This window comes from Dermacentor albipictus, chromosome 3, assembly GCF_038994185.2.
Source record: "Dermacentor albipictus isolate Rhodes 1998 colony chromosome 3, USDA_Dalb.pri_finalv2, whole genome shotgun sequence".
Classification (NCBI taxonomy): Eukaryota; Metazoa; Arthropoda; class Arachnida; order Ixodida; family Ixodidae; genus Dermacentor; species Dermacentor albipictus.
In genome coordinates, this window is record NC_091823.1 from 43,408,909 (window position 1) to 43,434,730 (window position 25,822).

At 47.1% G+C, this 25,822-nt stretch overlaps 1 protein-coding gene and 1 long non-coding RNA gene across 5 annotated transcripts in view; one reads left to right on the forward strand and one right to left on the reverse strand.

Moving 5' to 3' along the window:
* The window catches only part of LOC135902516 (zinc finger protein GLI4-like), a 41,865-nt gene that overhangs the window by 11,542 nt on the left and 4,501 nt on the right, over positions 1-25,822 (forward strand). For 2 of the 4 annotated variants that reach the window (XM_065432632.2, XM_070535402.1), the window contains one exon: positions 476-1,453. In XM_065432632.2, the coding sequence (XP_065288704.1) occupies positions 476-776 (301 nt within the window). In that variant the 3' untranslated portion in view covers positions 777-1,453. Of the gene's footprint in view, positions 1-475; positions 1,454-9,339; positions 9,547-18,102; positions 18,386-21,295; positions 21,395-22,761; positions 22,834-24,734; positions 25,011-25,822 lie in introns of those variants that run through there. The other 2 variants (XM_065432630.2, XM_065432631.2) reach the window with 2 other exon arrangements.
* LOC135902518 (uncharacterized) lies at positions 1,589-4,402 on the reverse strand. The gene is made up of 2 exons (XR_010564530.1): positions 1,814-4,402; positions 1,589-1,771 (listed from the first exon to the last, which is right to left on the reverse strand). It is a non-coding gene; the product is annotated as an uncharacterized lncRNA (long non-coding RNA).

Consider the following 25,822-nt stretch of genomic DNA (forward strand, 5'->3'; position numbering starts at 1 on the left):
TATCGAGGCTTTATAACAGCGTTTTCTGTCTGTCGTCTCGGCTCCATGCAAAGTTTGACATCGAGTAAAATGTGCAGGCTTTAAATAAACGAGACCACAGAACAAGATATTGTGGTGGAAATTGCTGTAGTTTGAGAAAAGTATGCGTCAGTACTGGCTGAAGTTTTGATAAGCTAATTAGTCAACGTCCAACTTGTCAGAAATTTCTAAAGATCGACTAATCGCAGAAGTGTCGTTCGGATAGCTTTTGAGCGATTTCTAAACTTGTACATGACCTCCGTAAGGAAAAGGCAAGACCTGTAAAACGTTACATCTATGTTTTTCTGTGAGACCAGAGTACAAATCCGGTATTTATACTTGAAAGTGGTGGTTAGCCGAGCTTGTTGGTACGACGAGATATGCTCTTGCAAACGGCGAGCGAACCTGACTCTGATGTTCGTTTGCTGGCGTCTCCCTCTGTCCTTCGCTTCTGCAGGCACATGCTCGTCCACACCCGAGAGAAGACATACGGGTGTGGTCTATGCGGCTACGCCACGCCGTCGTCGTCGAACCTTGAGCGCCACGTGGGCACGGCAAAGTGTCGTCGGGACGCCCGGCGGATCGCCGCGGGTCTCGCCGAGCGACCCCAGCCGGAAGGCCTGGTGGCAATCATACCGGACGTCGCGACCATGCTTGCCGTGCGTGGTCTGCTGGAGCTAGGCCGCGGCGTAAGGATCTTTGGGCGGGGCCGTTGCGCCCGTCAGCGGGCACAAGGTGTGAAAAAAAGGAAGGTGTAGAGCGTTCTTCTGAAACCCGGTGCACGTGCTTCGTGACAAGTTGTCCCGTTGTTGCTCTTCGATCAGGGCTGCCATTACGGACCACGTATTCGGCTTCGACAAACAAAAAATGCTCTTCGGTAAATCAAGCATTGGTTAAATGTCCAGACTGGCTTCAGGACAACATTAATTTGGGCTAAATGGTGCATACATGAATTACGAAGGAACAGCGCCAACTAAGAGGAGCACGAGAGGGAGAACGACACAGGACTGTCCTCACTGTCCTGTGTAGTTCTCACTCTCGTGAACGTCTTAGTTGGCGCTGGTTCCTTCCTAATTCAAGCCCAGAACCCAAAATAGCACCCCCACCTCCACCCCCCGCCTATTTTGGGTGATAGGGCAATGTTTGATTTACCAATGCGAGAGCGGTTAAACTACAAGTTTTGCTTCTGGTCAGAGACGCGCTCAATCAATGCAGCTGCTTACGTCGCATATCGACGGCGTCCTGCACCAGCACAACGGAGTCTTCGCTCGTCCATCCTTTACTAAAATGGTTTAAATTTCGTTCTCGATCCGTTGTGCTATCATGGATTCACGTCGTATTACATGACATTTCAGCACTCACTGAGCCAGCATAACCAGACTTCAATGACATTTCCGTTGTGCATTGAGCCATCATTTTTCCGCTGACGGCGTCATTTCTCGTTTAATTTTTTTACGTAAGGTTAGGACGTGGTTTTGACAAGTAAAGCCCCATAATTGATTATGAGGCACGCCGCTTATCTATTCCTAGTCGGTCAACAAATTTGGTCAACATTTTACAGACGATGCAGTAAAATATAGCAGCATCGTTTGTTCCCAGAATCTAGCGGCTGTAATCAAAGCAATTCAAATAACCAGACCACCTAGAGACACATTCATCAGTTAATCTGCCGTTTCGTTTAGAAATCTGCCTTCTTAACCAGGCACCCAAACCAATTGGATTTATGATGTACAAGTTTAAGCGCCCGAAAAACCTTCGAGTCACAAGACTGAGTGAGGTACACAAAAAATATCACCATCACTACAAAATCTTGATTTACGAAGGGAAGAACTGTGTACCGGTAAAAAAAAAAGTTAGTCTAAACGGTGAAAGGAAAATGACCAATTGAAAATGCAACACACTATACAAATACCAAAATTTTGTTCTTTCTACTGGGCACAAGTTTCAGTGGCCACATTTGTCTGTGTACTCGTAATCTCTGTATCCGAAGAGAATTGTCATCGTAATAAATAGGGGCCACCTCTTATTCAACGGAACGAGAAAGGTTTGTGTGTAATCGAGGACAGTGGAAATCTGTAAACTAACAAAGTTGAGAAATGCATCATCACAAATTATTCCTCCCCACTTCCCACACGCGTGGGAGTGCCTCATGCAATGAGCCCATAGACGTTTAATTTTCCAGCAGACGTTAGCAACCGACAAGTTGGCCTGTTCTGAGAGCTAGTTGTATGTTCTACGTACAACACTACAGGCACTGCTTAAAATACGAAGGATCGTTTCTTGTTATCCCAATGGATCGATATTAGTATGGCGGTCGTGCAAGAACATGGTCAGCAATGTGTCACGTGGGTGGAAAATGAAATCAAAATTTTCAACAAGACGGCAACCATTTTCGTTCCACCTAGAATGCGTAGACCCAGATTTGCACGAGTAAGCTATGTTACTGAAACAATGCATTGAAACCCAACAAACCCCTACAGTATCCTACATCTTAATCTATAATCGCCATTTCATTCGAGTATCTGCGTTATACTGCATTCGTGTAGTGTACGTACAAACGATGCCTCACTTGCATCGAATGCGCATGTTTCGTGGCAAATCTAGTTTCAGGACTGCTCCGGACATTGACAAATTTCGCCACGTTGCCAAATTCACCGCCTTGCCAGTTCTGGCGAGCTCACAGGGTCGCTAAGACCTGATCGGCTAGAAACGCAACTGTGATAACATTTAACAAGCAGCAGCAGACTCTGCGAGCTCTCAGCTGCTCTCTGGAATAAATGTTTACATAAATAAATGTTTACATAAATAAATGTTTACATAAATAAATGTTTACATAAATGTTTAAATGAATAACCACAAATCTTCAAAACTCATCCACCGCAAGGCCCGGTGAGAGTGCGTGCCTGCATCAGATGATCATGGTCCAACTTTCGTTTTTTTTTCTTGGCACCAACAGCCTTTTCAATTCAGGCTCGCCAGCATTCTTTAGGGCTTCCTATTTATAGCGCGTGAGAGTTAAGCAATCTGTTCATGCTGTTGCGAGCACCTGCACCGGGTTTCTCTAGACGCTCTCTTCCTGACACTTCATTCCTTTGTCAGCCTTCGTTACGCGCAACGGCCTGTGTTCGATCTCCGTGAGCATGTGCCCCGTGAGACTGCGTTTTTACACGATGCTTGCTTGACCGTCACATAGTTAGGTTATTTAGTCATTTCATTGTCTCGTGTATTTCCATGTGATCATGTTGACATGTGCCAGACATATATTCTCTTCCAATATAGTGAATACGCAACATAGTCCTTGACGTCATATTTAACAAAATTGGAGAGCAATCAATTCAGAGTTTTCGTAGTTTGATAGCATGTCTTTTTTTTTCAGCTTAATTTTTTGGGGGGCAGTTCTTTACCCACATGATTTCTTTGCTATCCCGGTAAGAAACTTCTGTAGTCGCTCACCATTTTGCAACACGGTGATTTCGATCTTCATACCATATGGGATTGTAAATGTGGATTCACACGTGGTCTACGGACAGGATCTAACACGTCTGCGACTGTTTGTATGTCCAGACTGCATGCCGCGTAACTGCTTGACCGCACCGCGTGCAACTTTGCTGGTTCGACGTGCCTTTGTCCGAGGATTGAACCAGGTATTCTGCACTCTGTAAATTCACTTCACTGGCAGGTGTCTGCGCCCTGCGACACGTCTGAGTGCCTAATAACGCTGCCAACGGCACAACTGTACATAGCGTTCTCTCAACGCAGTAGTATTCTGGCACAACTTGCCTCCATTAGCGCAGGGTCCAATCAACTTGGTCATTCAGAGACGCACAATAATTACCACGATGTATCGAGACGTATGACCGATCTCTGTGACAAGCTACCATGGTGCTGTTCTTCAATTTTCCATGTTTTGATCTCGCGATATCTTGGTTCATTGCCTGTTTCATTGTCATGCATACAGCATGCATAACTCCGGCTATACGTTGCTTTTAATGCAAGTGAGTTTGTCAACTGTTCCGACGCGTGCTGCCGTCTGTGACAGTCACCGTTCTTTGTGTTCATGCTGTGATAATACCCTGTGACCTACCATGCTGTGATAATACCCTGTGACCTTCCATGCTGTGATAATACCCTGTGACCTTCCATGCTGTGATAATGCCCTGTGACCTTCCATGCTGTGATAATGCCCTGTGACCTTCCATGCTGTGATAATGCCCTGTGACCTTCCATGCTGTGATAATGCCCTGTGACCTTCCATGCTGTGATAATACCATGTGACCTTCCATGCTGTGATAATACCATGTGACCTACCATGCTGAGGTTACACCCTGTGATGAACAAGCTGTCCCGTACATACTTCTATGGTTGAATAAAGCCACTCTTACCACTTTAATACTCGTGTGGCGGATTGTTTCGTGGCTGCTTTCTCCAGCTGGTCTGCTTCCGCTCGGAAAGCGTCGTCCAGAATTAAATCTTAGTGACCTACAAGCATTACTGGCGGGGGAACTCTGACGCTCCAATTAAAGAAGTTCTGAAGCATGTCAGTTGAGCCAGTATGGAAATAGTGGGTATGGTACATGGACGTGCCTAAACTTCACCCTTCTGGCTTAATTGGCTTTGTGACTTGGCAAATCGACCATTTCCCATGACATTCTGCGTTCTAAATGCTACCATTCACACTGAATACTAATGTACGCAGATGTAGTACTTCGGTGTGTTTAGAAGGATCATTGTTGGAAAGCGAGAAAGCTAAAGCGTCGTAAAGCCAAAGATACGAAGATTAGACAAATCCATGAAATGCCCATTATTTCGATCGTAACCAAACAATTTCGGCGCCCGTGCTCCCTCTAGTAGTTTTTCTAGGAGCATCTATGGACCGAGCATACGATAGCGTTACGTTCTTATGCTCACGCCCATTCTGCTACATCGAAGGTAAGATCGACGGATAATTCCCTTGCATGTTGGACAAACGCTGCGATTAGCGAGCAATGTAAAAATGAAATCTGGGTCAGTCACGGGCTTGATAAAACTGTTCTAGTAAAATCAACAATATATGATTGCTCTCGAAAGACTGGTATCTACACCTTAAATCTACCTCCTCTCCCCCCTCCCAAAAACAAAGTGCGCAATGTCAGTGAAGGTCATCGCAAGTGTGCATGGATCGGACCTTCTCCATAGCCCCTGATCACGTTCATAAAAGCGAAAAAAATTTACGGAGTATGCGACGGTTCCCTCTGCGAGAGCCTGTACGACACTCGCATCAGTAATCGCTAAGGTTGGGTGTCAAGCATTTGGAAACTGAAGTAATGGCAGTGGATGGATTAAATAACCTACTACGAATATTTTATTAGATAGCTGGTAGATGCCGATTTTGAAGTAAAGACATTTTGAACAGTTTTGTTGAAACCAGAGCCCACAATGAAATTCTCAATCATTTCATTATGGTCGCTAGCATGTGGCTACTAGTGTCAGCCTTGGCCACACTATCGTAGCGCGTGATCATTGCTGTAGTCTTGATTAGTAGCCAACGTCTCCGGGAAAGTTGCCAGCTTTGCGAACGTGCGGGCCTCTGTGACGATTCATGTGTGGTCCACAGGCAGAATGTAACGTGACTGCGACTGTCCATATGTCCAGACTGCATGCCACGTGATTGCTTGACCAAACTGCAACACGCGGTTTACTGGGACAAGCAGTTATGAGCTAGGAATTTTAAAAAAGAAACGTTAAATTTAAAAACTTCACTTTCGGTGGGCTCATCGTAATAGGAAATCGAAGCCACCTTTGGATCTCTAAAAATACGATTAGCTGCGAAAGTGTGACATGACGAATCTCGGCAATCGGGAGCGCGCGAAACCGAAAGGCTGCAGTGAGCGCGAAGCCGCGGAACTCGAGGCGACGTTCTGCTTACGTCAGCGAGCAGACAGCGAGAAGCACGCAGGAGAAGAGCGCTGGCTGCCCGCTGCTGCTGGGTGACGTAAGCAGAACGTCGCATCGAGGTGCACGGCTTTCCGCATAAGCACATAAACAGCTTGGATTACGACTTGAATCTCGTTTCTCTGTCTAACCCGTCCCTTCAATTCCACCCACCCCTCCCCACGTCCGTCCCACTTTGATGTCCGAGAAATATGGTCACGTTAGTGATGCACCCAAGGGGAAACGGCTCCCTCAGGTTAATGGAAGTCATATTGAAACAATGGAAGTCAATGGACGGGGTGGAGGAACAAGGGAGAATCGGGGTACGAAAACCGACGGAATAAGTGTCTCGCAAAATGTTGGGCACTTCAACTGTGCTGTCAGGGGTAGAGAGTAGAACAAAAAAAAATCAGTGGCGATGTAGCGGTAAATGCGACATAAATGCGTTAGCATTATTACCAGTGTGTACAGAAAGCCACCGGACACGGGAAAGTACCCGAGCTTCGACTCGGCGCACCCAAGTGGGCAAAAGCGATTCGTCGCAGCTGCACTCTTCTCCCTGGCATTCCGCGTCTGCTCCTACCCCACTAAACGTAAGCAAGAACTATAGGTTGTGAAAAGGGACCTGTTGAACAATGTTTACCTTCTACTAGTGCTCAGAACACAGGAGCGCAAAGAAACAGTGAAGCTCGCGGTGGTACCTTACACAGTTGTAACAAGCAAAGCCCTTGCAAGAATTTTTAAGGGGTACGGTGTGCAAATCACCTACGTGCCTTCTCGAAAACTTGGCCAACAGCTGGTTCACGCAAAAGACCCTTTGAAGCCCACTGACTACTCGGAAGTGATCTACAAGATACCATTCAAGGAGTGTGACACATCGTACATCGGTTGGGGCGGAAATGTTAAACGGGGCTTTTAACGACACAGGAATGAAGTTGCCAGGGGCCACACAGCCGTGAACGCCCTGGCGGAACATCGCGAACTAATCGGACACAGTATTGACTGGGACTCGGCAGCCATCATCGCAAAAGAGAAACACTTATCTGGCCGTTTGCTTTTAGAATCCCACTGCACTCAACAAACTAGACGCACGATAAATAGGGCACGGGGTAATCTTCCCGAGATATACAACCGTACGCGGCGCCACCTCACCCGTAAATAGCCGCACGTCCGTGCTTATATCTTCATTGTGATCAAGGGCCCATACGGGGCCCGATACGTGATGTTTATTTTTCTTTTATTCTTGGCGAGTGCGCATATTTTTTGGCACCACAACTACGTCACATCGGTTGGAGGTCACAAATCCATGAATTAAACTGTTTAAACTGCAGTTACCACGTTGCAAAGTGTTGTTGAGAACCCACTCTTCGTATAGCCTCTTCGAGGAGCGAAGTGCAATTGACGGTGGTTTAGAAGAGACCGCCGTAATAGCGACGAGCAAAGTCGGCGATCGTCGAGAATCTGATTTGCGGGTCAAGTGCATCGCCTTTTATACACGGCTCGTCAAAGGTTCCAGCGTAATGGCTGGTGCCCGCGTGCCTTCCAGGAAGTCTCTATGAAAATACTGCACAGTTCGTGACGCGCATACAATGAGATTACACAAGGCTCAGCGAAAACGTATACAATTAACAGGTAAAACCCGCGATAAAATTAGAGAAGCTCCCGATACAGAATGGCGCGTCTTGCGCTGAGCGATAATTTTTCAGCACTTGTTAACCGGCGAAATGCGATCACCGGATAAACAAGTACGCGCGTTCAGTATCTGGGTGTTATCCTCCTTTTTTTTAATATGTCCGCTCTTAGGCGCCCTTCCTGCGGCGAGCATCGGCGTAACCGAGCGAACGAGCACAGTGAAGGATGAAAGCGCGAACGCGGAGAGAGAGATTCTTGTTTGGGAAGGAAGAAACAGGGGGTAAAGTGCAGCGCAGTAACTGTCTCTCAGATGAGGACACCTCGACCGCGCTGCACAGGTGGGATGGGGTAGAAAAGAGTGGTGGAAGAGACAGGGAAGCAGCTGCAGCGGTCGAAACACCGTAGGTGTGGGGAGGGGGCTCAGAGGCGATCGGCTAGGGCGATGTCCTCGGCGAACACCAGAATCGCTCGGAAGAGGCGCTTCTGGCTTGAAATGCAGCCCGTGGGGTGCAGCGGATTGTCTACCGTTGCACAGGGAAGGTTGTGTGCACGGTAGACTTTTGCGAGGCCCGCGCGCGCGTTCGATAAAGTCGGGCACTCGCACAACAGGTGTTCTAACGCGGAGGGCAGCGGGGGGTTGACAGGCGCGCGGAGTAAAGCGTAGGAGGAGGGTATGCCGAAAGCGCGTGAAAAGCGTAGTGCGTCGGCGATGGCCACGAGATGGCGCCAGAGTAGCGCGCGTCATCTGGGAGGTCTGTCTGTGGCGGCTGCTTTGAATCGCGCCCACGCGTTTCCGGCGCGCTGCCTATCGCGATCTCCAGATTAGCGAGGCAGTCGCGGCACAATTCGTTCCGTTTTCAACGTGCCACACGAGACAGATTGTTCGCGCCAGCCAATATATCGTGAGATGAAAACACGTATAAAGCTGCGCTCAAATTTCGCATTGGAGAGTATCGTAATGGTCGGTGAATTTTTTTAATGACAATTCAGATCTGTATAAAGAACTATCGACGCAGCGAACTTGGTGTTCTTGCAGACGAGCTCCTATTTTAGGGGGATATACTTTTTCGCTAATAACGTGAGCTTCAGAAGATTAATTGGCGGCACAGAAGTGGCGGCACCGCAACCATGCCGTTCGCCGTAAATCAATAAAGCGGCCGTCGGGGACGCCTAAACCCCTTCATTGCACAGGCAAATTCGTTGTAGTGGTCGAGCTTGCATAGAGGCATTCACAATACATTTGAAAGATAGAAATTCGGTTGGGACAAAATCAATCCTTCGTTATACACGTTAATACGTTGTAAGAGCGTTCATCGTAGAGGCGTTCGACCATACAGCGCTTACTAGACAACGGCTACAACAACTGAGAGACGGGCAAATCAAAATCATGGAGAAACAAATTGTAGAATCATCACCAAGCACCTCGTGTGCTGGTGAACGCCGGACAAAGCGTGGCAATTACTATGTATATCTTCGGCCCAATTTACAAAGCAACTTCACCGTTTTAGAAAAATAAAGGCCATCCAATTCGCTCCCTCGTATCGCAGTTCCCATTCGAGCGAAATCCCAGCTACTAGTACGGTCTCGGGCACAACAGTCATTGGTCCTCGCACCTACGCCACAGAAACAGGCAGCGACGGCGGACCGACCATGCATGCATGAGTCAGGTGCGACTGCGCACAGAAGAAGGTACACGTCAAGAGCCTCCGTTCATCTATAGTGCCTGAGCACCTGTCCATAGTTATCAGTGTCATCTGAACTGCAACTCTCGTGCGCCGTTTTTGATCATCGGCTCATTTCTATGGGCGTATGGTCACCGTGCCAGCCAGCGCATGGCTGACTATTTGCAGCGACGTAGGTGGCCCGGATGTCGACGAGGGGCGTATAATTTGCCATGCACCGACATTGCCGAGTGCTCTTCGGCATCTGTCAGCGAAGGAAGCTCCGAGCAACATGGCATCCACAGCGCAGCTCGGCTTAACGCAGGTTAGTAGTTCTCGCTTAATCCTCGCCTATAATTGCACATTTCTCTGCCGCTGCTGTTGACTCGCTTTTAGTGGATTACTCTTTGAGTTGAAGACTGTACCTTGCTGTTCTTCTTCGTACACAACGATTGAAACATCATTGGCAGATCAGTTATTCGCAATCCCGCGCAAGGTGAAGGACATTTCGTGAACGGGCAAATGACCGTGGCAAACAGGCTCTGCTGAATCTCGCAAATTTTGGAGGCACTCGCGGTCCTCGCCTTGCGGGCTTACGCCAACTAATTACGAAAGGTATACATGGCGCACACTTGCGGTGTTCCTGGCATTGCCAACGCGACTTACCCGACTTCATCGGATGCTGCACAGCACATGGGACTATATACGCGCCTTAAAATTGTACCGGACGAGTGGTTGTCACCGCTAATCTAGTTACGCCTCCTTGGATTGTTAGCACTGTCATCGGTACGTTTGCGAAAGCATCGGGAACTCTGCCTTCGGGTAGCGCTTACTTTCTTTTCTTTAATTTACTACTCCCATAATGCTCAACACATGCATTCTCCGCCAGTGTATACATAGGAAGCACCGTATTTGTGTTCGAAGCCTATATCATTCTGCTTTTGCGTGTATGTAATGCGGAAAAGTTCCACGACCGTTCAACGAAAGAACGTAACCAAAATAGCTGCAATTCACGTCCTGACTTGCACGTTTGCAAGGACATATCCCTGTTAATTGGAACACAGGTGACTCGTTATATTCTATATTGGCTGAGAGGGTACGGGTGGCGCGATTCGCCGTGAAAGGAAAAGGGCTTAGGTTTGGTCGCACAAAATTGTGAGACTATGCGTCTGCTATGATTGTTGCGTCTTTAAAGCCGCTTGTCACGCATCTACGATGGAAGCACTCTGCGCAGGGCAAGTCGGCCTTGAAAATCGTCCACAAACGATGCAATGAGAAGCCGGCCACCGCTGTAGTGTACACCCAGTGATTGAAAACTCAATACAAAAAAAAGATCTACTCTAACGTGCACTTTGAAATCTATGTGACGCAAACCTGTCGTGAAGCGATTAATTGAATGTTATAAATTCACTCATTTCATTCCTACTTCTCTAACGTAAGTGAAACTGCTGAGCCCATTCGTGCTATACGCAATCTGACAAATTTATATTGTCTTGTACTTCTTAATTTATTTCCTTCAAATGTGCCGCTCGTACCTTTGTCGATAACCCGTTGTTCGTAGGGGCCGTAGTATATAACTCGTTGCTCTTACACGCTGTGAAAAAGGCTGACCAGCGAAGCTTTGCATGTGGGCCCCTTAATGGCGACCTGCATCTCCGCCGCGGGTCGGCCCGCGGTATCGCGCTCTTTTCGGGATTGGCCCACGTATGAAAAATTGGTCTACGTGTAGACGCGATCCGCCAAATCCTAGCCATAGACAGTTTCGCTGAAAAAAATCAGCATGTCGCAATCGTCTGAGGCAGTTCGCGTTCGCATGATAGTATACGCGCGATTGTGCAATCCACGTCCTCTCATTGCGCGTGCGACATATAGTGGTAAATATGCCGATCCACACTAAGACGACGCGACCAAATGCATGTTACTCACTTTTGTATGTATAGTGGGTCACGCTATATTTTCTATTTTGCTTAATAGATCATTATTCACGAGTTATTAATCGTGCAGCCACCGAAGCAACCAAGTTAGGCAAAAAAATTCCAATTATAATGTTGCAGAGCGCTTTGAAAAACGTCCGAATAAAGTCTCTTTCGTTAGGTATTAGTGTTTTTCGGCTTACTGCGGATGCCCGTGAAATAAAAAAAAACACCACATGACATGCTCGCATGCGCGTCGTGATTGCATTGCTCCCAAGCGTTCCGCGCACAAACGAACGTAGCATTTAGCCGGGTGTGCTGCCGCTGCGACTGCTTATCGCTATCATCCACCGTTGCGAGGCAAGAACATTGCTGGCGTTCAGCGCACAGCCAACGCCTTCGTCACTGCACTGTCGCCTTTTAAGCGGCAGCACGCCCTGCTGGATGCTTTGTTCGTTTGTAAGCGGAAAGTTAGTGCTGCAGTCATTGCGAGCAAGCGGTTAGGCTGCGTGGTATTTTTTTTATTGTCATTTAGCGGCATCTACAGTAAGGTGAAAAACACTAATACATAGATGGAAAGTTAGAAACTGCTTAATCAGACGATTTGCAAAGCGCTCTACAACTCTGTAATGCGAGTTTGTCTAAGTGCGCTGCTTCAAAAATTCAGTAATTAATACTGAACAATTATCCAATTAACCAAAATACAGATTAGCATGACACACTACATACAAAAGTAAGCAGCATGCATTTGGTCGCGTCGTCTTAGAGCGCATCGGCATATATTTAAGCTCGGGCTAAAGTTAGCTGAAACACCATTTATTTATTTAGTTCGGTAGGCAGTTATCCGAAAGTGACGAATTCTACAGCATTGAAAGGGTAGCGGTAGTAGTAATAAAGCTTAGTAGGAGGTATAGAATGAAGGTAGTACAAACCTACGCTCCAACCTCCGGTCACTATGATGAACAAATTGAACAGTTTTATGAAGATGTTTATTTAGCGATGCGAAAAGCTCAAACTCAATATACTGCAGTCATGGGCGACTTCAATGCAAAAGTGGGGGGAAAGCAGGCTGGTGAACAAGCAATTCCCAACTACGGCGTGGATTCCAGGAACACTCGAGAAGAGATGTTGGTAGAATTCGCGGAAAAAAATGAGCTGCGAATACAAAACTGCGGAAGCGCCGGTACAAAAAGTGGACCTGGAAAAGCCCTAATGTTGCAACAAGAAATGAGATTTCATACTTTCTGCCGATCCCAGCATTGTGCAGGATGCAGAAGTGTACGTTAGGGTGAAGGGGTGCAGTGATCATAGGTTGGTGAGGGCTAAAGTTCACTTCAACTTGAAGAGGAAAAGGATAAAATTGGTCAGGAAAAGCAGGTCAACCTAGAGGCAGTAAGCGTAAAAGCACACAAATTCATGTTGGTACTTGCAAACAAATGTGTAGCCTTAAAACAGAGAGATGATGACATATAGGTAATATATGAAAACGTAATTAGGCTAGCTTCAGAAGCATGCAGCACTTGAAGTGGGAGGAAAGATATCTCGGTAACCTATGATTTGAAGATGACATTGTCCTGTTCATCACACTGGGGACGAGTTACAACAAATGATTAAGTGCCTTAACAGAGAGAGTGTAAGAGAGGGATGGAGATTAATATACATGTGACAGATAATGATCAATAGCCGGGTAAGGGAACAAGAAATCAGGATGGCCAGTCAGCTTCTAGAGTCTGTCTAGGAGTACGTTCACCTAGGGTAATTACTCACAGGGGACCCTGATCATGAGAAGGAAACTTGCAGAAGAATAAAGATTGGTTGGAGCGCATTCCGCCAACCTTGTAAGATCCTGACTGGAAGCTTACCAGTATCGTTAAAAAAAAAGGTGTAAAATCGATGTATTCTACCGGTGCTGACATATGGGGAAGAAATATGGAGATTGGCAAAGCTCGAAAACAAGTTAAGGACCGCGGAAAGAGCGATGGAACGAAGAATGTTAGGCGTAACGTTGAGAGACAGGAAGAGTCATGTGGGTCAGAGGAAACGGTGACAGCCGATATTCTAATTGACATTAAGAGGGGAAAATGGAGCTGGGCAGGTCATGTAATGCACAGGTCAGATAACCGGTGGACCATTAGGGTTGCAGAATGGGCGCCAAGAGAAGGGGAGTGCAGTCGAGGACGGCAGCAGACTAGGTGGGGGGATGAAATTAAGAAATTCGCAGGTGCTAGTTGGAGTCAGTTGGCACAGGACAGGGGTAATTGGAGATCGAAGGGAGAAGCCTACGTCCTGCAGTGGACATGACATATGATGATGATGATGATGATGATGATGATGATGATGATGATGATGATGAAAGTATATTAACGCAGGCAGCCACGCTTCGTATCTTCACAAAGCACACACGGGTGATCAAGCGGAATTCGCTTAAGAGTGGCCCTATACTACCAGTCCGCGTCGGCATGTTTAAACTTAGTCTCGCCACGACAAACCTGCAATTTTCCACGTGACTAAAAGGACATCATGTCTAATGAATGCATTGTTGCGCAAAAAAGGCAAATAACGACTTGGGAGCGAGAGCCTGAAACGACAGGTCGAGCGCTAGACCTGTCGTTTCATACTCTCCCTCCCAAGTCTTTATTTTCCTTTTCGGCGCATCAAAGTATTCATTAGATCCCGACGAACTCGCCCAGCGACAAGTTCTACTGGACATCCCGTCTGCACATACTGCTCCGAAAAGTGATGTCCTGCCAATGTGTGTGCCCGAGCACCACGCTAGCCTCATCTCCGCAAAGAGAGCAGCGACCGCTTTTGCGGTCCGCTGATTACGAAGTGCGTAAATCCGCTCGAAAATTTCAAGTCTTCTGCGCTCGCTGTGGATTGCTTTACAGTAACGAATGCACTCTCCGTGAAAAGGCACATGCCTGGCAAAATGGCGCATCAGCTGTTATATGGTAGAACTGCAAAAGTTCCAGTGGATTCTTTTTTTTTTGGAGGCGGGGAAGGGGAGTAATCGTATCGCCTCTTTCGGCGCCTTCCGAGTGTCCGGAAATTTCGCATCTGATTACGAGTCCTTGTCCCACTTGTCAGCATTCTTTTCTTGTGCTCATTCCTCGATAACTTCGTGCGGCCTTCGACGATCTGTGGGGAGCATCGTGGTTCAAGTAGCGACAACCACGGTGAAGGGCGTAACGTGTATTTGCTTGTTGCAAATACAAAGCAAATTGCGACAATGAAGTGGGCTGGAAATGGAAAGTTTCGCATATCGCAAGGAAAATCGATGACCGCTCGCTGCTTTGTCTGTCTTTGCTGTTCCGCTTGGTTGGCCGCGGATTACAGACGGTCGAAAACTGGTAAGAGCTTTTCAGCGCGCTGTCTGATATCCCCCGAAAGGACGCCCCCCTTCCCCCCCCCTCAAAAAAAAAGGAAAGACCAGGAGAGCGTTGATAGGATATCAACAGCGCCTGTCGGGTGACGCATGATTCGGAGACGAAGCTCTCCTTCCATCCTCAAAGCATGGGGCGTCGCGGTTTAGAAAGCCGTCAGCTTGCACCAAATTTTGAATTATTTCGACTAAATTGAATGTCAAGAAAAGGACATGTAACAAGTGTTCATACACAACTGTAACGTGCTGCGTATGTTTTATAAGGCAATAAAGTAGAATGCGCACTCGGTCTACTTCCATATGAATTACGGTTCATGCCATACGCGCCTCACATCCTGTGTATAGTTTAATCTAGGAAGGAGTCACTGGAATGACCAGTGAAATAAATTATTGATGCTTACGATGTCATCGTTTCCAACACATTCACCAACAAATCACACGTGCGTGCCATACTTCGGGCTTTATAGAGCTGTATAGGTTGTAAGAGGCAAAGAAAGAGTTCTACATCTTATTGAACACCTAGTCTGATATCTCATGGCTGCAGAACAATCCTTGATACACGATACGAATTGTTACTGGAAGACTAGAGATGGCAGAACAAGGAGCTTGAGCTAGCACCAGAGATGTGGATCAAAGGTGGCGTGGTATTCTCTACTGGGAATCTTTGCGGGACGTTTTGCGAGTGCGGACAGCTTCATGAGATGTGCATGCGACGAAAGCCTTTCAGCCGGGACGCGCTGCTGTGGAATTAATCTGCCAATTCTTCGCACACGAAAGCACTTCCGATTGCGCACTCACTAGGCGTGTTTCCTTGCATGCACATCCCTGAAATTTCGAAAGCTGATTAGCAGGAGGCGATGCCAGCAGGAGAGGCATTCATCATGCATGACTTTTCTTTCTTTTTCTTTTTTTTTTTTGTAAGGCCGTTAGAAAAGTTCTGCATAAACTTCCCTCCGGGATCGCCCCTCTCACTTGGCGTCTACTTATTGCAAAACTGCACTTCGGTCATGATGCACTTCCTCCGAATATAACACAGCACTCTGTCCTTGGCTGGAATTTCATGGCGAAATAATTTTTTCCGTTTCCTAATACGCCATGGCCGTAAAAATTTGCTGGTAAATCAATCGCGTGTGTGCTTTGGCCTCTATGCGGGTGTGTGTATGATTTCTTCAATAATTTCACTTCAATCAATAATCATGAAGTAAAAGAGCCTGCTAAAGGTATGCTCCATTTGCTATGATGCTTTTGCTGTGGCGATAATGAGCCGCGGCTGGAACGAAGCTCGAGTCTCTGCGTTCTCCATGTGAAAGGCCAGCTGCGACAGAATTGCACTTAAGCATTAATTGGCAATAAATAGGTGGTATATACGTTGAAGCAATGTTCTCAAAGCTATAGAACTGGTGCATGTTTAATTTCCTAATTGAACTCCTCTTAACATCGCCTAAGCAAACAAGTCCGTGAGGTGGTGAGCGCATACGATGCAGGTCCCAGCACGCTGCCTCCGAGACTTGCGGCACACCGCGAGCTCTACCCTATCTCGGAGGTCATGCAAAAGACTCCCGTGGGTTTTCGACGCTCTGGGTCGCGCACCATTTGTGGCTAATGACAATGGAGGCGGTTTTTGCTGTCGCAATGCGACACGGACTTTCGATCTCGTCGTGTACCACAATGCATCAACTCGGCACATGTCTTCACCGGCGAGCCGGGGCGCAAGTAAGTGCCGGCGACCATGACCTTAGACTACCTCGTTTCAATCGCTCAGAACTGTACAGAATCTGGAAGACAATTTCAGACAATGGCGTGACTTGGCCCACGTGCTCTCAGTGCCACACTGCATACATGCTCACGACGAGAAATCCTGCAGAGTCGCATTCATCCCGATCCCCGGAATGAATCAATTTGGTTCGTCCTGTGAATATATTATCTCTATATTTACGTTTAATTTACGGCATCCAGTCACGAAATCAGTTGTGCTTGACCTCCTTATTTTTTAATTTTCTATGGCATTTCAATGCATCCAAAGTACACAAACTTGAGGAAACACCCCGATACGGGCGAGCTCGTTCATATTTGAACGAACTCGCGAGAGGTTGCAAGAGTGGTACAACGCAGATAGCTCCAAGTGAAATTTCTGACCACCTAAAAAGCCATTACCTACTTTCATTAATTCACTGCCTTAAGCTTAATTCTTTTCTTCGTGCATTAACCTTGCAGCGTCAACTCGGCTCCATTTCATCCCGGTGACCCCTCCTTTTCTGCAGATAACATAAAACGAGATGCGTAATGCATTTATAACACTTATGGTGTTTTCCCGCCTCCCTTGAGACGCCTGTATATAGCTTCGTTCGATTTGGAGACGGTACACATCACCATGAACGAAGAGGTGCAGGTGGTGCCAGTTGTGGTGCGCCGGACTGCACCCACTCGATGCAAGTTTCGAGGGTGCACTGCCCCGCGGCGGACACCTTGCCTTGCACCCGGTGCAATCGGGCACGGGGCTGCATGGTGCACCGCTGTACCTGGGTGAATCGAAGGCCTAGGTGCAGGAGGTGCAGAGTCACTCGATTGAATCGGATAACCGTTAAATAATCTAAGCACCAACCACGTGTCATTCTCCGCGTCCGCCATTCGTTTACCTGGGAGTGGTGCTTCTCTAGCTTTATGCTCACAAGAAGAAACTTCGTTTGTCGAGTCACTATTCCCCAAGCCTCGCAGTATACCAAGACCTTGGGTACACATTGTTAGTACATGTTACGCTCCCTGACCATGACTTCTATATCACTTTTATTCACCGCATGCAATGCTATGGAGGTTAGCAAGACCTTTCGCAGTGGCAGTGTTCACGCTAGAAAAACGTTCGGCGAATTTTACCAGCAATTACGTGAAACTCTAAAGTTCTTTACAGGATCGGTAATTAACTTAAAAGAACACATTTTAGGGCTCAAAATTGGCTGTAATGCGCCTGTTAACAGATTGATTTTCAATAAATTTGCTTTTAGTTGGCATTAATTTCGCGAGCCGCGCATGTTCGCGCAAGCTACTTGGAATGATTTACATTTACCGGCCGCTTAACATGGTCTTTATACGGCACGCGCTAGTCCCTTTTACGAGGGCAGCTCAGCACGCGTATAGGCATAGGGCAACGTCATTCATGTCATTTGTTTTTCTACATTGATGCACGGTGCAGCTATTTATCAATATAACTGCTAGAATACTTTATTTTGACTTCTCGATTTTTTTCGCGCTTGTGCCTCTTGTTTGTATTTGTTTCAGGGTAACTTGTTGGTGCCTGAACCACTAGGAACAGTAACGGCAGCTCTTTGCCATCACTCAATAGGAAGCAGAGTTAACGTTAGTCTGCCTAGCCCAATCTCCTTCATCTCCTGTCGCTATATCTTAGTCATACGTTTCATTTCAATACAAGACGCTCTGCGTATCTTCAGATAAGTGCTCTTTTGTTAGTCTGCAGCTGCACTGCAAGCATCTCGCAAAAAAATAAAGGCATTCTTTTAAAAGAGTGCGAAATCTCCCTAGTAAAGGGAATTCGGGTTGACAGTGATATCGCTGGTCCGACTGGTACTTGCAGGCACTATCACTTCGCAATCGCCCCTCGGAACAATGTTGTCAACTCTGCGTCGCTCGCCATTCGCCTTCAAAAATGGGGGCTGGGACCATCGGAACCCAAGAAAAGACGCGAGCGCGGTGGCCAAGCGAGCAGTCCGCACATTTCTCTCGACAGCTTCGTGTCCAGCACCCCGAGGAAGGCTTCACGAGCAGGAGGTTCCACCCGCAGAGTTGGCCGCCAAGAGCAGGTCTCCCTTGCTGCATCCAGGATCTCGACGTTACTTCGCACTCTCACTAAATACACGGTAAGTTTTTTTTTTCTATTCGTACCACATGAAAGTTTCACTTGTAACTTGAAAGCTCGAAACATTACCGACATCATGCACGGCGAGTATACAGCGCGTAAAACCGCATGCGCACCCAAACGCCTTACGAGTGTTCGCGGAGCGTCGGTTGCTGTATAAGTCCGCGCCTACATGGTGTGCGTGCACTTCTCGTATACGGCTTGCTCTGCACCCGTCCTAAACATGTACCGTCATACCAAAACTTCCAGTCTTGGCTAAGCAGCATGATCTTGCACGGAAGCATGAGTTTCTTGGTTTTGTGTGACTTGCATCGCGGAAGGGCCAAGTGTGGGCGACCCATACAGTGCTGCGCTACCAGCCAGAAATTGTTCGTCGTACGATAAATCAAATGCAGAACTTTGCTCAATGTAGAGCTCGTGCAAAGGGACACAGCACTACGGCCTTGCATAGCGTCCGCCCTTCTTCGCATGAACTGCACAAAAACACATCTATAAGCACGAAACCGCACATTAACCATAAGGCTGCGACGAAATACTGTGATGGCCCTTTTATTGTTTCACCTCCACTTGCCCAGCGGAGTTTTTCAGTGATCGAAACGTGTCGCACGTCTGTTGTTGCATGTCATCCCCACCATGGTTAAGCTACATGCTGAATCGAGCCGTCTGCAGCACTTAAAGGGCCGTCTGTCTGCGCTGCAGAAGCTCGACCATGGCAGCTCGATCCGTTTTCGCAGTGAAAATTAGGTTTACGTGGTCTTCAAGTATCTCATCGTTCGGTAGACTTTAACTGCGCTAGAAGAGGCAGCCAATCACCACAGTGTGCTGGACCCATTATGAGACCAACTCATCGATTGGTGGTGGACACTCGCACTATAGGAGCACGTTCGCATGCGACTCCGTATAAGTGGCCAGCGCTACATCAAGTTTATCAAAATTAATCTGCTGTTGCAGCCTCAGACGGAAAAATCGAGATTCATGTACAAATAATTTGTATCACGCTACAGCTTGATTACGAATGGTAAAATTGTGCACGAATATTGTCCACTGCAAGGGCGACAGCTCAGCCACTTTCGGATTTAATTTTCGGTACCATTGTGTAGATGTCAATCCTGCTTAAAGCTTACTTGCACAATGTGAAGAACGTGTCAGGCCTCTGAGATTGTAAACGCTTTAATCACGGCCTCGAAGCTGGCGCTGTTCTTTAGGTCGGTCTACGGAATTCGCCCGACCGCACCCACCATCTGCAACAGTGTTTTCCAAACTCCTGCAATTGTCGTTAGCATATCGTTCTGTTTGCCGAATGAAATGCGTGCTGACGGCGCCTCTGCAGGAAAAAATTCGCCGTCCTACTATAGGGAACTTTGGTGTTAACATCTGTGGGAGCTTCATGTATGGCGGTTCAGCGAGTATCGTGATGATGGCTAGTACCACGGACACTCCAACAGTTAATTCAATCCTCGCGGAACCATGATATTTGGTCTAATTAGCCGAAGCGTAAATTAACATACGGTGGCAAAATATCTTTATTATTTATTTATTGTTATTCATTTATTATATACGATTATCGCCTGTTGCAAGTAATATAATTATAGTCCTTGAGCTGGATTACTCAGAGGAGTACATTACATGTACGAGCAATCTAAACGCATATTGAACGAATTAACAAAAATTCATTAACATAATTACTTAACGACACATACTGAGGTTCGAAATTTCAGCCTGTGAGCTTGCAGGACATTTGGAATGAATTTCCAGCATTACACCAGTTTGGAAATATGTTCCACTTTTTTTAACAAGACACTCTTTTATGCACTGCAGCACAAATGTAACTGTAACGCCCTTAGATTCGTCCCACACTCTGGCAACTATAATCTGGAAACTCATGTCAGTCAGGACATTCAGTTCAAGTGAAGGAGTCTTGCAAACTCACCTGCCACAATTCGTAAATTGCAATGTGTTCCGTAATTAAGAAGCTAAATTAGTGCAATTTTGTTACTTAGCTGAATATTTTCGTTTTCTGGTCCTAGTAATGTCCGTCTCTTAGCGCAATTCTTGTCCTTGAGTTGGATTATTCGATCTGCGACAGACGGTTTTTAACGTTTCCGGAGAACTTAAACATCATCGCCCCGTATAAAGTAATGTGAGCCGAAGCGAGTCCCATAGCTCAATGGGTTCAACTGGTATTTTGTAGTCTTCGTTATTGGGAGCGTCACACAAACTTTTCGCCATCCTGAAGCACAACAGCGGGTAATATATACCGAGCGAGCTCATAATTCTGCTGAAGTGATGGCTTGGCGTCGATGATGACGTGTCTGACCGTCTTTTATTCCTGTGCGACATCCACTATCTCCCCCAATGTATTTCCTTCAACAGTTCCCGCTCCAGTCCCTCGTTATCGACAGATTGGGGCTTATGTGAAGGCGCAGTTAAGTTATCGGTTGGTTTACCGAGCTATGTCTAATTGGAATCGTTGCTAGTTCAGTTAAACAAGGCGCCGTGTTTATGAGGTGCACGTTACGTTTCATATATGGTTCGTATGCTCTGTTCGTTTTCCAGAATACCAGTACCACGACTACTCTGAATGTACATGACTGAGTTTTCTTTTTTCGTCTTGTGAGCGTACTTCCGAGTCGGTAGTAGTTAAACGACATTTCCATTTTTAATGTAGTGAGTAACGTACAACGTCATGGCGCTCATGTCCAAATGAAAAGTTGGATAGCGTGTGCTGGCCGAAATTTTCGCATTTTTTTGGAATATCTTCTCCTTCTGGAAAACAAAAACGAGCGTCATGGCTGCTAGTCTGTGCCCGACGTCCCCAAACAGTGATGTCATGGACACAAACCGTCTTCTTGAATGCGCATTCATTTTGTTCTTCCCGACGACACGTCCGTGTCTTTTTTTCTGCATTCAGGACGGCATCCACTCGTCCATTCCGTGGTCATCTGGATTAGAACGCAGTGAGCCCACCCTCGCACACGTCACAACTCGGCTGTTCCTGCCTTGTAGCGTGGTATGTTTTCCTTTTCTGCCGTTTTTCAATACAATATAGGTGGCGTGGTTGACCTGAAGCCATTTTTCTGTTCCAAGTGCACGCCAGTTGTGGCAGCTTCTGTCTCGCCATGATGGACAACGCCACTCGTTAATCGGTCCTCAAAATCCTTTTGCTGACACACGTTCGGCTGCGTACTTGCTTGGCGTGCCAATAAAGTTAACTTTAGCACTGTTCAATAGCGACACGGGCTGTCGTTAAATGTGTGCGTACTATAGTGACATGCATGCCTCGCGCCTCTAAATGAAATGCGACCTCGTGCCAAGTTCTCTTGCAAGACTTGAGCTCACGTGTTCACACCACATTCGGTTAAACGTCGCTCATGCAAAACTCTTGCACGCACTGCAATTGACGCGTTCCCCGCAGCGCAGTGAGTTCAATGTGAGTGACGACTAACTCATGCTTCGCGCGTCTCTACGCACTATGCAGCTCCTTAGGGTTGCACGGTGCACTTGAACCTTAAATTAGCACTGGCAGTGTTTTGCACTACACGAATGCGCTCTCGTGCTTTCTCAAAGACGCTGGCCTTGGGCAGACACAAGAGCACGCAGTGTGCTTGTGTGTTGTGTAATATATGCACGCATAGTTAATTTCATGTCCTTCCCTGTCATCTGGAGTAGTCTCCTACGCATATCGTCAGTCAAAGCATGTTCTTCCGCCAGGGATACCACGAGCAGAAGCAGTACCTCTGTACCGCCTGTGGTTCGGCGTGGCATTCACAAGCGCCTATTGCTTCCGCATTGGAATGGCCGACAGCCCTGCTTGCGGCAACTGTATGTGACTGCGAGGAGACGATCAAGCACCTCCTCTGTTATTGTCCCCGTTAGAATCTGGCGAGAAAACTGCTCGCGACCATGCTCAAAAAAGTGGGCGATCGCCCTTTAATCGACAGCGGAAAATGTTCCAGGGCACTGGTCCAGACGGGTTTCGGCACTCTATGCCTTAAGTGTTCTGCTCAAGTCCTAAGGGCTTGTGAATTGTGCGACCGAGTTAGAAAGTTGTTCCGCGTAGCATCGCGTTATTGTGAAACTCTTTGTCACTTTGTATTTTTATTAGCTTCTTTTAATCCCTTTTACCCCTTTTCCCCAGACCAGGGTACTTACACTGGTTGACCTCCGCCTTTCCTTCCTTTTTCTTTTCTTCAGAATCCTTTAAAAGAGTTTCCCTCACTCGTCTCATTTTTTTTATTTGTTCACTTCGCATTGCACGCACAACACAACGGTTCTGCAACATTTGAATTTCGAACCACGCGCTTCAGGAAGCATGCCACTTACGATGCCACTTAAGCTTCATTTCCTGCCTCCGCCTCCCCCTCTTACTGTTTTCAGAAGTTGCCCGTTCACGCTGCGCAACACCATGTCGTATGAGCAAGTGCCCTGTCCTTGCAACCAACTGGAAAGGTGAGTGATGTTAGCGGCTCGAATCTTCTTCCTTTTCCTCCCGCTTTGTGTGAACATTAAAAAAGAAAGAAAACACCCCTTGTCATAAACGTTATTCCTGAGCACTCCACCACTCAATTATGATAGGTGCTTTGCTCTAGATTGTTCACCTCGTCCATTGGTCCTCTTCTTCGTCACTCGGTGCCTATGGCCTCGGAGATACTGGTGTGCGCACCACCCGTTCTCCGAGGCTATGGCCTGCGGTTGGTGTTGCCTCTGCGGTCTAGGACAGGCGCTGCAGGACACTCCGCGGTGCTTACTGCATATGCTCCCACACTAGATGCATGCCCTCTGCTTCCATAAAAGCAGATTGTCAGTTTTAAACGGGGATGAATCGAAACTTCTTCGAGCAGAGGTCAGTGCCTCGGCAGTTAGAATAGAGCTTTGAAATAATGGACGTAAGGGCCTTTGTAATGCTAAGTGACCTTAACATATGCAAGGAAGGACATAGGAGGTTTTACGTATCCCTGGAACACCGCGCAACGTTATTAATTTCTAATGTTACTCTCCGCGTTTTGGCAAATACCCTGATCGCTCGGGGTGGTCACTAGCAAAGTTCTGAGAACATTCCATGATTTCTTTTTTTGATAAGTTGGGCACTTCAAATAATTAGCCAGTAGGCTATGCAAAATATCCGATTGTTCGGCCGTCTCAACGACGTTGTAGGCAAACGTTTCTAAAGTGCGCATCGCCACCCACCCTTTCTCCACCTGAAGGAGTTTCAACAGGCTAACCACCATACTTAACGATTATCAGTTTGATGAAATCGAAGTGCAGGTCGCAGCACAAATGAAACTATATGCTCAATGTTTCACGTTCGCCCGGAAATCGCGCCTTGTAAGATTTATCCTTCATTGCATTAGTCGACGTTTAGAAACATGTAGTTTCTTTAAAAGCTTTATAAGGTGTACAGACTATTTCTTTAAAACGCTGAGCAGGGTTATTAGGTTAAACTAGATGACTAAATTATCATTGTGCGACGCACGAAATGTCAGTATTGCCGTGAGCGGTGCCTTTTTACGCAAAAAAGGAGTACGTAGTCATGAACTCGAGGAAAGCTCGTCTGGTCGGGTCACTGTTTCATTGTAGGTCTGTTTCATTGAGAAAAAAGGAAGCCCTAAGAGTTCCGAGATGTCGACTAACTCTCTTGACTTGGTCAGAGACCGTAACTTTATTTCTAAAAAAAAAAAAAAAAGTAACCATGAATTTTTCACACTAGCTCCTCGCAGCGTCATTAATTTCAACAGCGTATCCTCTGCATTAATTCATGGATAAACGAGGATAACATTGCATTATCGAGTAACTCAATATGGCTTAGCGAAGCCTGAGCTTCTTTTGAACAAAACAGCTCGTAGTTCAGAAAATGCATTGTGGAATCCGTGGCCTCATGCTACCACAAGGGCGGCGGTTTCGCTTGGGAAATTTATAGTAAACATAAATCCTAATTTCCATAAAATTTCTTTTGCCAAGTATATGAATTCCTTCCTGAAAGAATACTTCAACTCGGCTCTTCAATGTAGCGCATCGTTTTCAGTGTCCCTTAATAAGTGTTCTGTGGCCCCTAAGAGTTGTTTGCTCAGCACATCCCTTGCAAGTGGCCGCAAGTTCTAAGCTTCGTGGAAGAGCTACCTCTGCTCGTGCGCTCTTTTCTATAAAGTTTGCTCTCTCTCCCCTAAGCTTCGTGCATAGATAGGAGTGTTCTGGCTTTGTTCTCGTATTTCAAGCCTTTGAACCACTCTGCTCGGGAGGCGATCGCATGGCGTCTCTTCACTTCGCCACTCTCCCCACGGACGCCCGGTCCTACTCGCGGCTTTTTTGTTGTGTTGTATTTATCTTTTCGTGTGCCCTCAATCCCTTTCTAGCCACGACGACCAGTGGACGCCGTCTTCGCCGTGTAACATTGAAGACTGCGACTACAGCAGCCCCAGGGTATTCAACATGAAGCGGCACAGGTACAACTTCCACGCCTGCTTGAAACACCCTCTCCCGGGCAGGCCAGCGAGAAAACCGAAGGATTGCTGTGGCGAGTCGTTCTTGACGCTTCACCGGTACACTCGTCACCGCGAAATCGAGCATGGCGACGGACACCTGTGCCGACTATGTGGACGCCTCTTCCCCAGGCAGTCGCACCTCGAGCGGTGAGCACCCCAATTATCTAATTATTCCTACTTGCCAAGCTTCATGGTAGCACCGGACACCAGAAATTACGCGATAATCGCCAGTATGATTATAAACAGATTATTTCTATGAAAAGAGAGAAACTGTCATCCACTTGACTGTAGCACGAAGCTACGAAAGAAGCCCATATGTGCTTCTCAGAAAAAAAAAAAAACTTCGCAGATGTATAAAATTGGCAGTGGCTTAGCTCGGCTATGCCAGGATATGCGTAGCGAAAGCTAAGGCATAGCAGGGTTAGCCTTCGTTATTCTTGATTCGAAGTCCTCCTTAGTCTGGTCGTCTAGCTATGTTGCGGCGTTTAGCCAGTCGTTCGGCGCGCTGTTCGTCTGTGTCCTGGGCGATTCGTTTCCTCTTCATCTCGTTCCGATGTCGATTCCAGGCCTCCTCCTGCTTATCAGAATTGTCGCCGTCCATACTGCCGCCTCAACTGTGGTTACGGCGCACGCGAGCTCCCCTTCTCAATGCTCCGACATGTTATCAGGCATGCGACGCAGCTAGCGAAGCGAGCGGAGGCGAACGCGGTGTGACGAGGAACGCGGTGTGACGTCATGTGCGTCCTCCAATTCGCAAGTTCGCGGCCAGTAAAGCTTTCCCTTTAAAAATTCGTCCTGCAGTGTTTCCGGGATGCGAACGCAGAACCAACTCCTTACCGGGGCAGTCGCTCTACCGTCTGAGCTCACCAGGAGATCGCTGATCGAGGGCTAATTAATCGACAACTCGAGATACTGGGACGCTGGACATGGCAAACCAGTATTTCGTAAGCATGCATCGT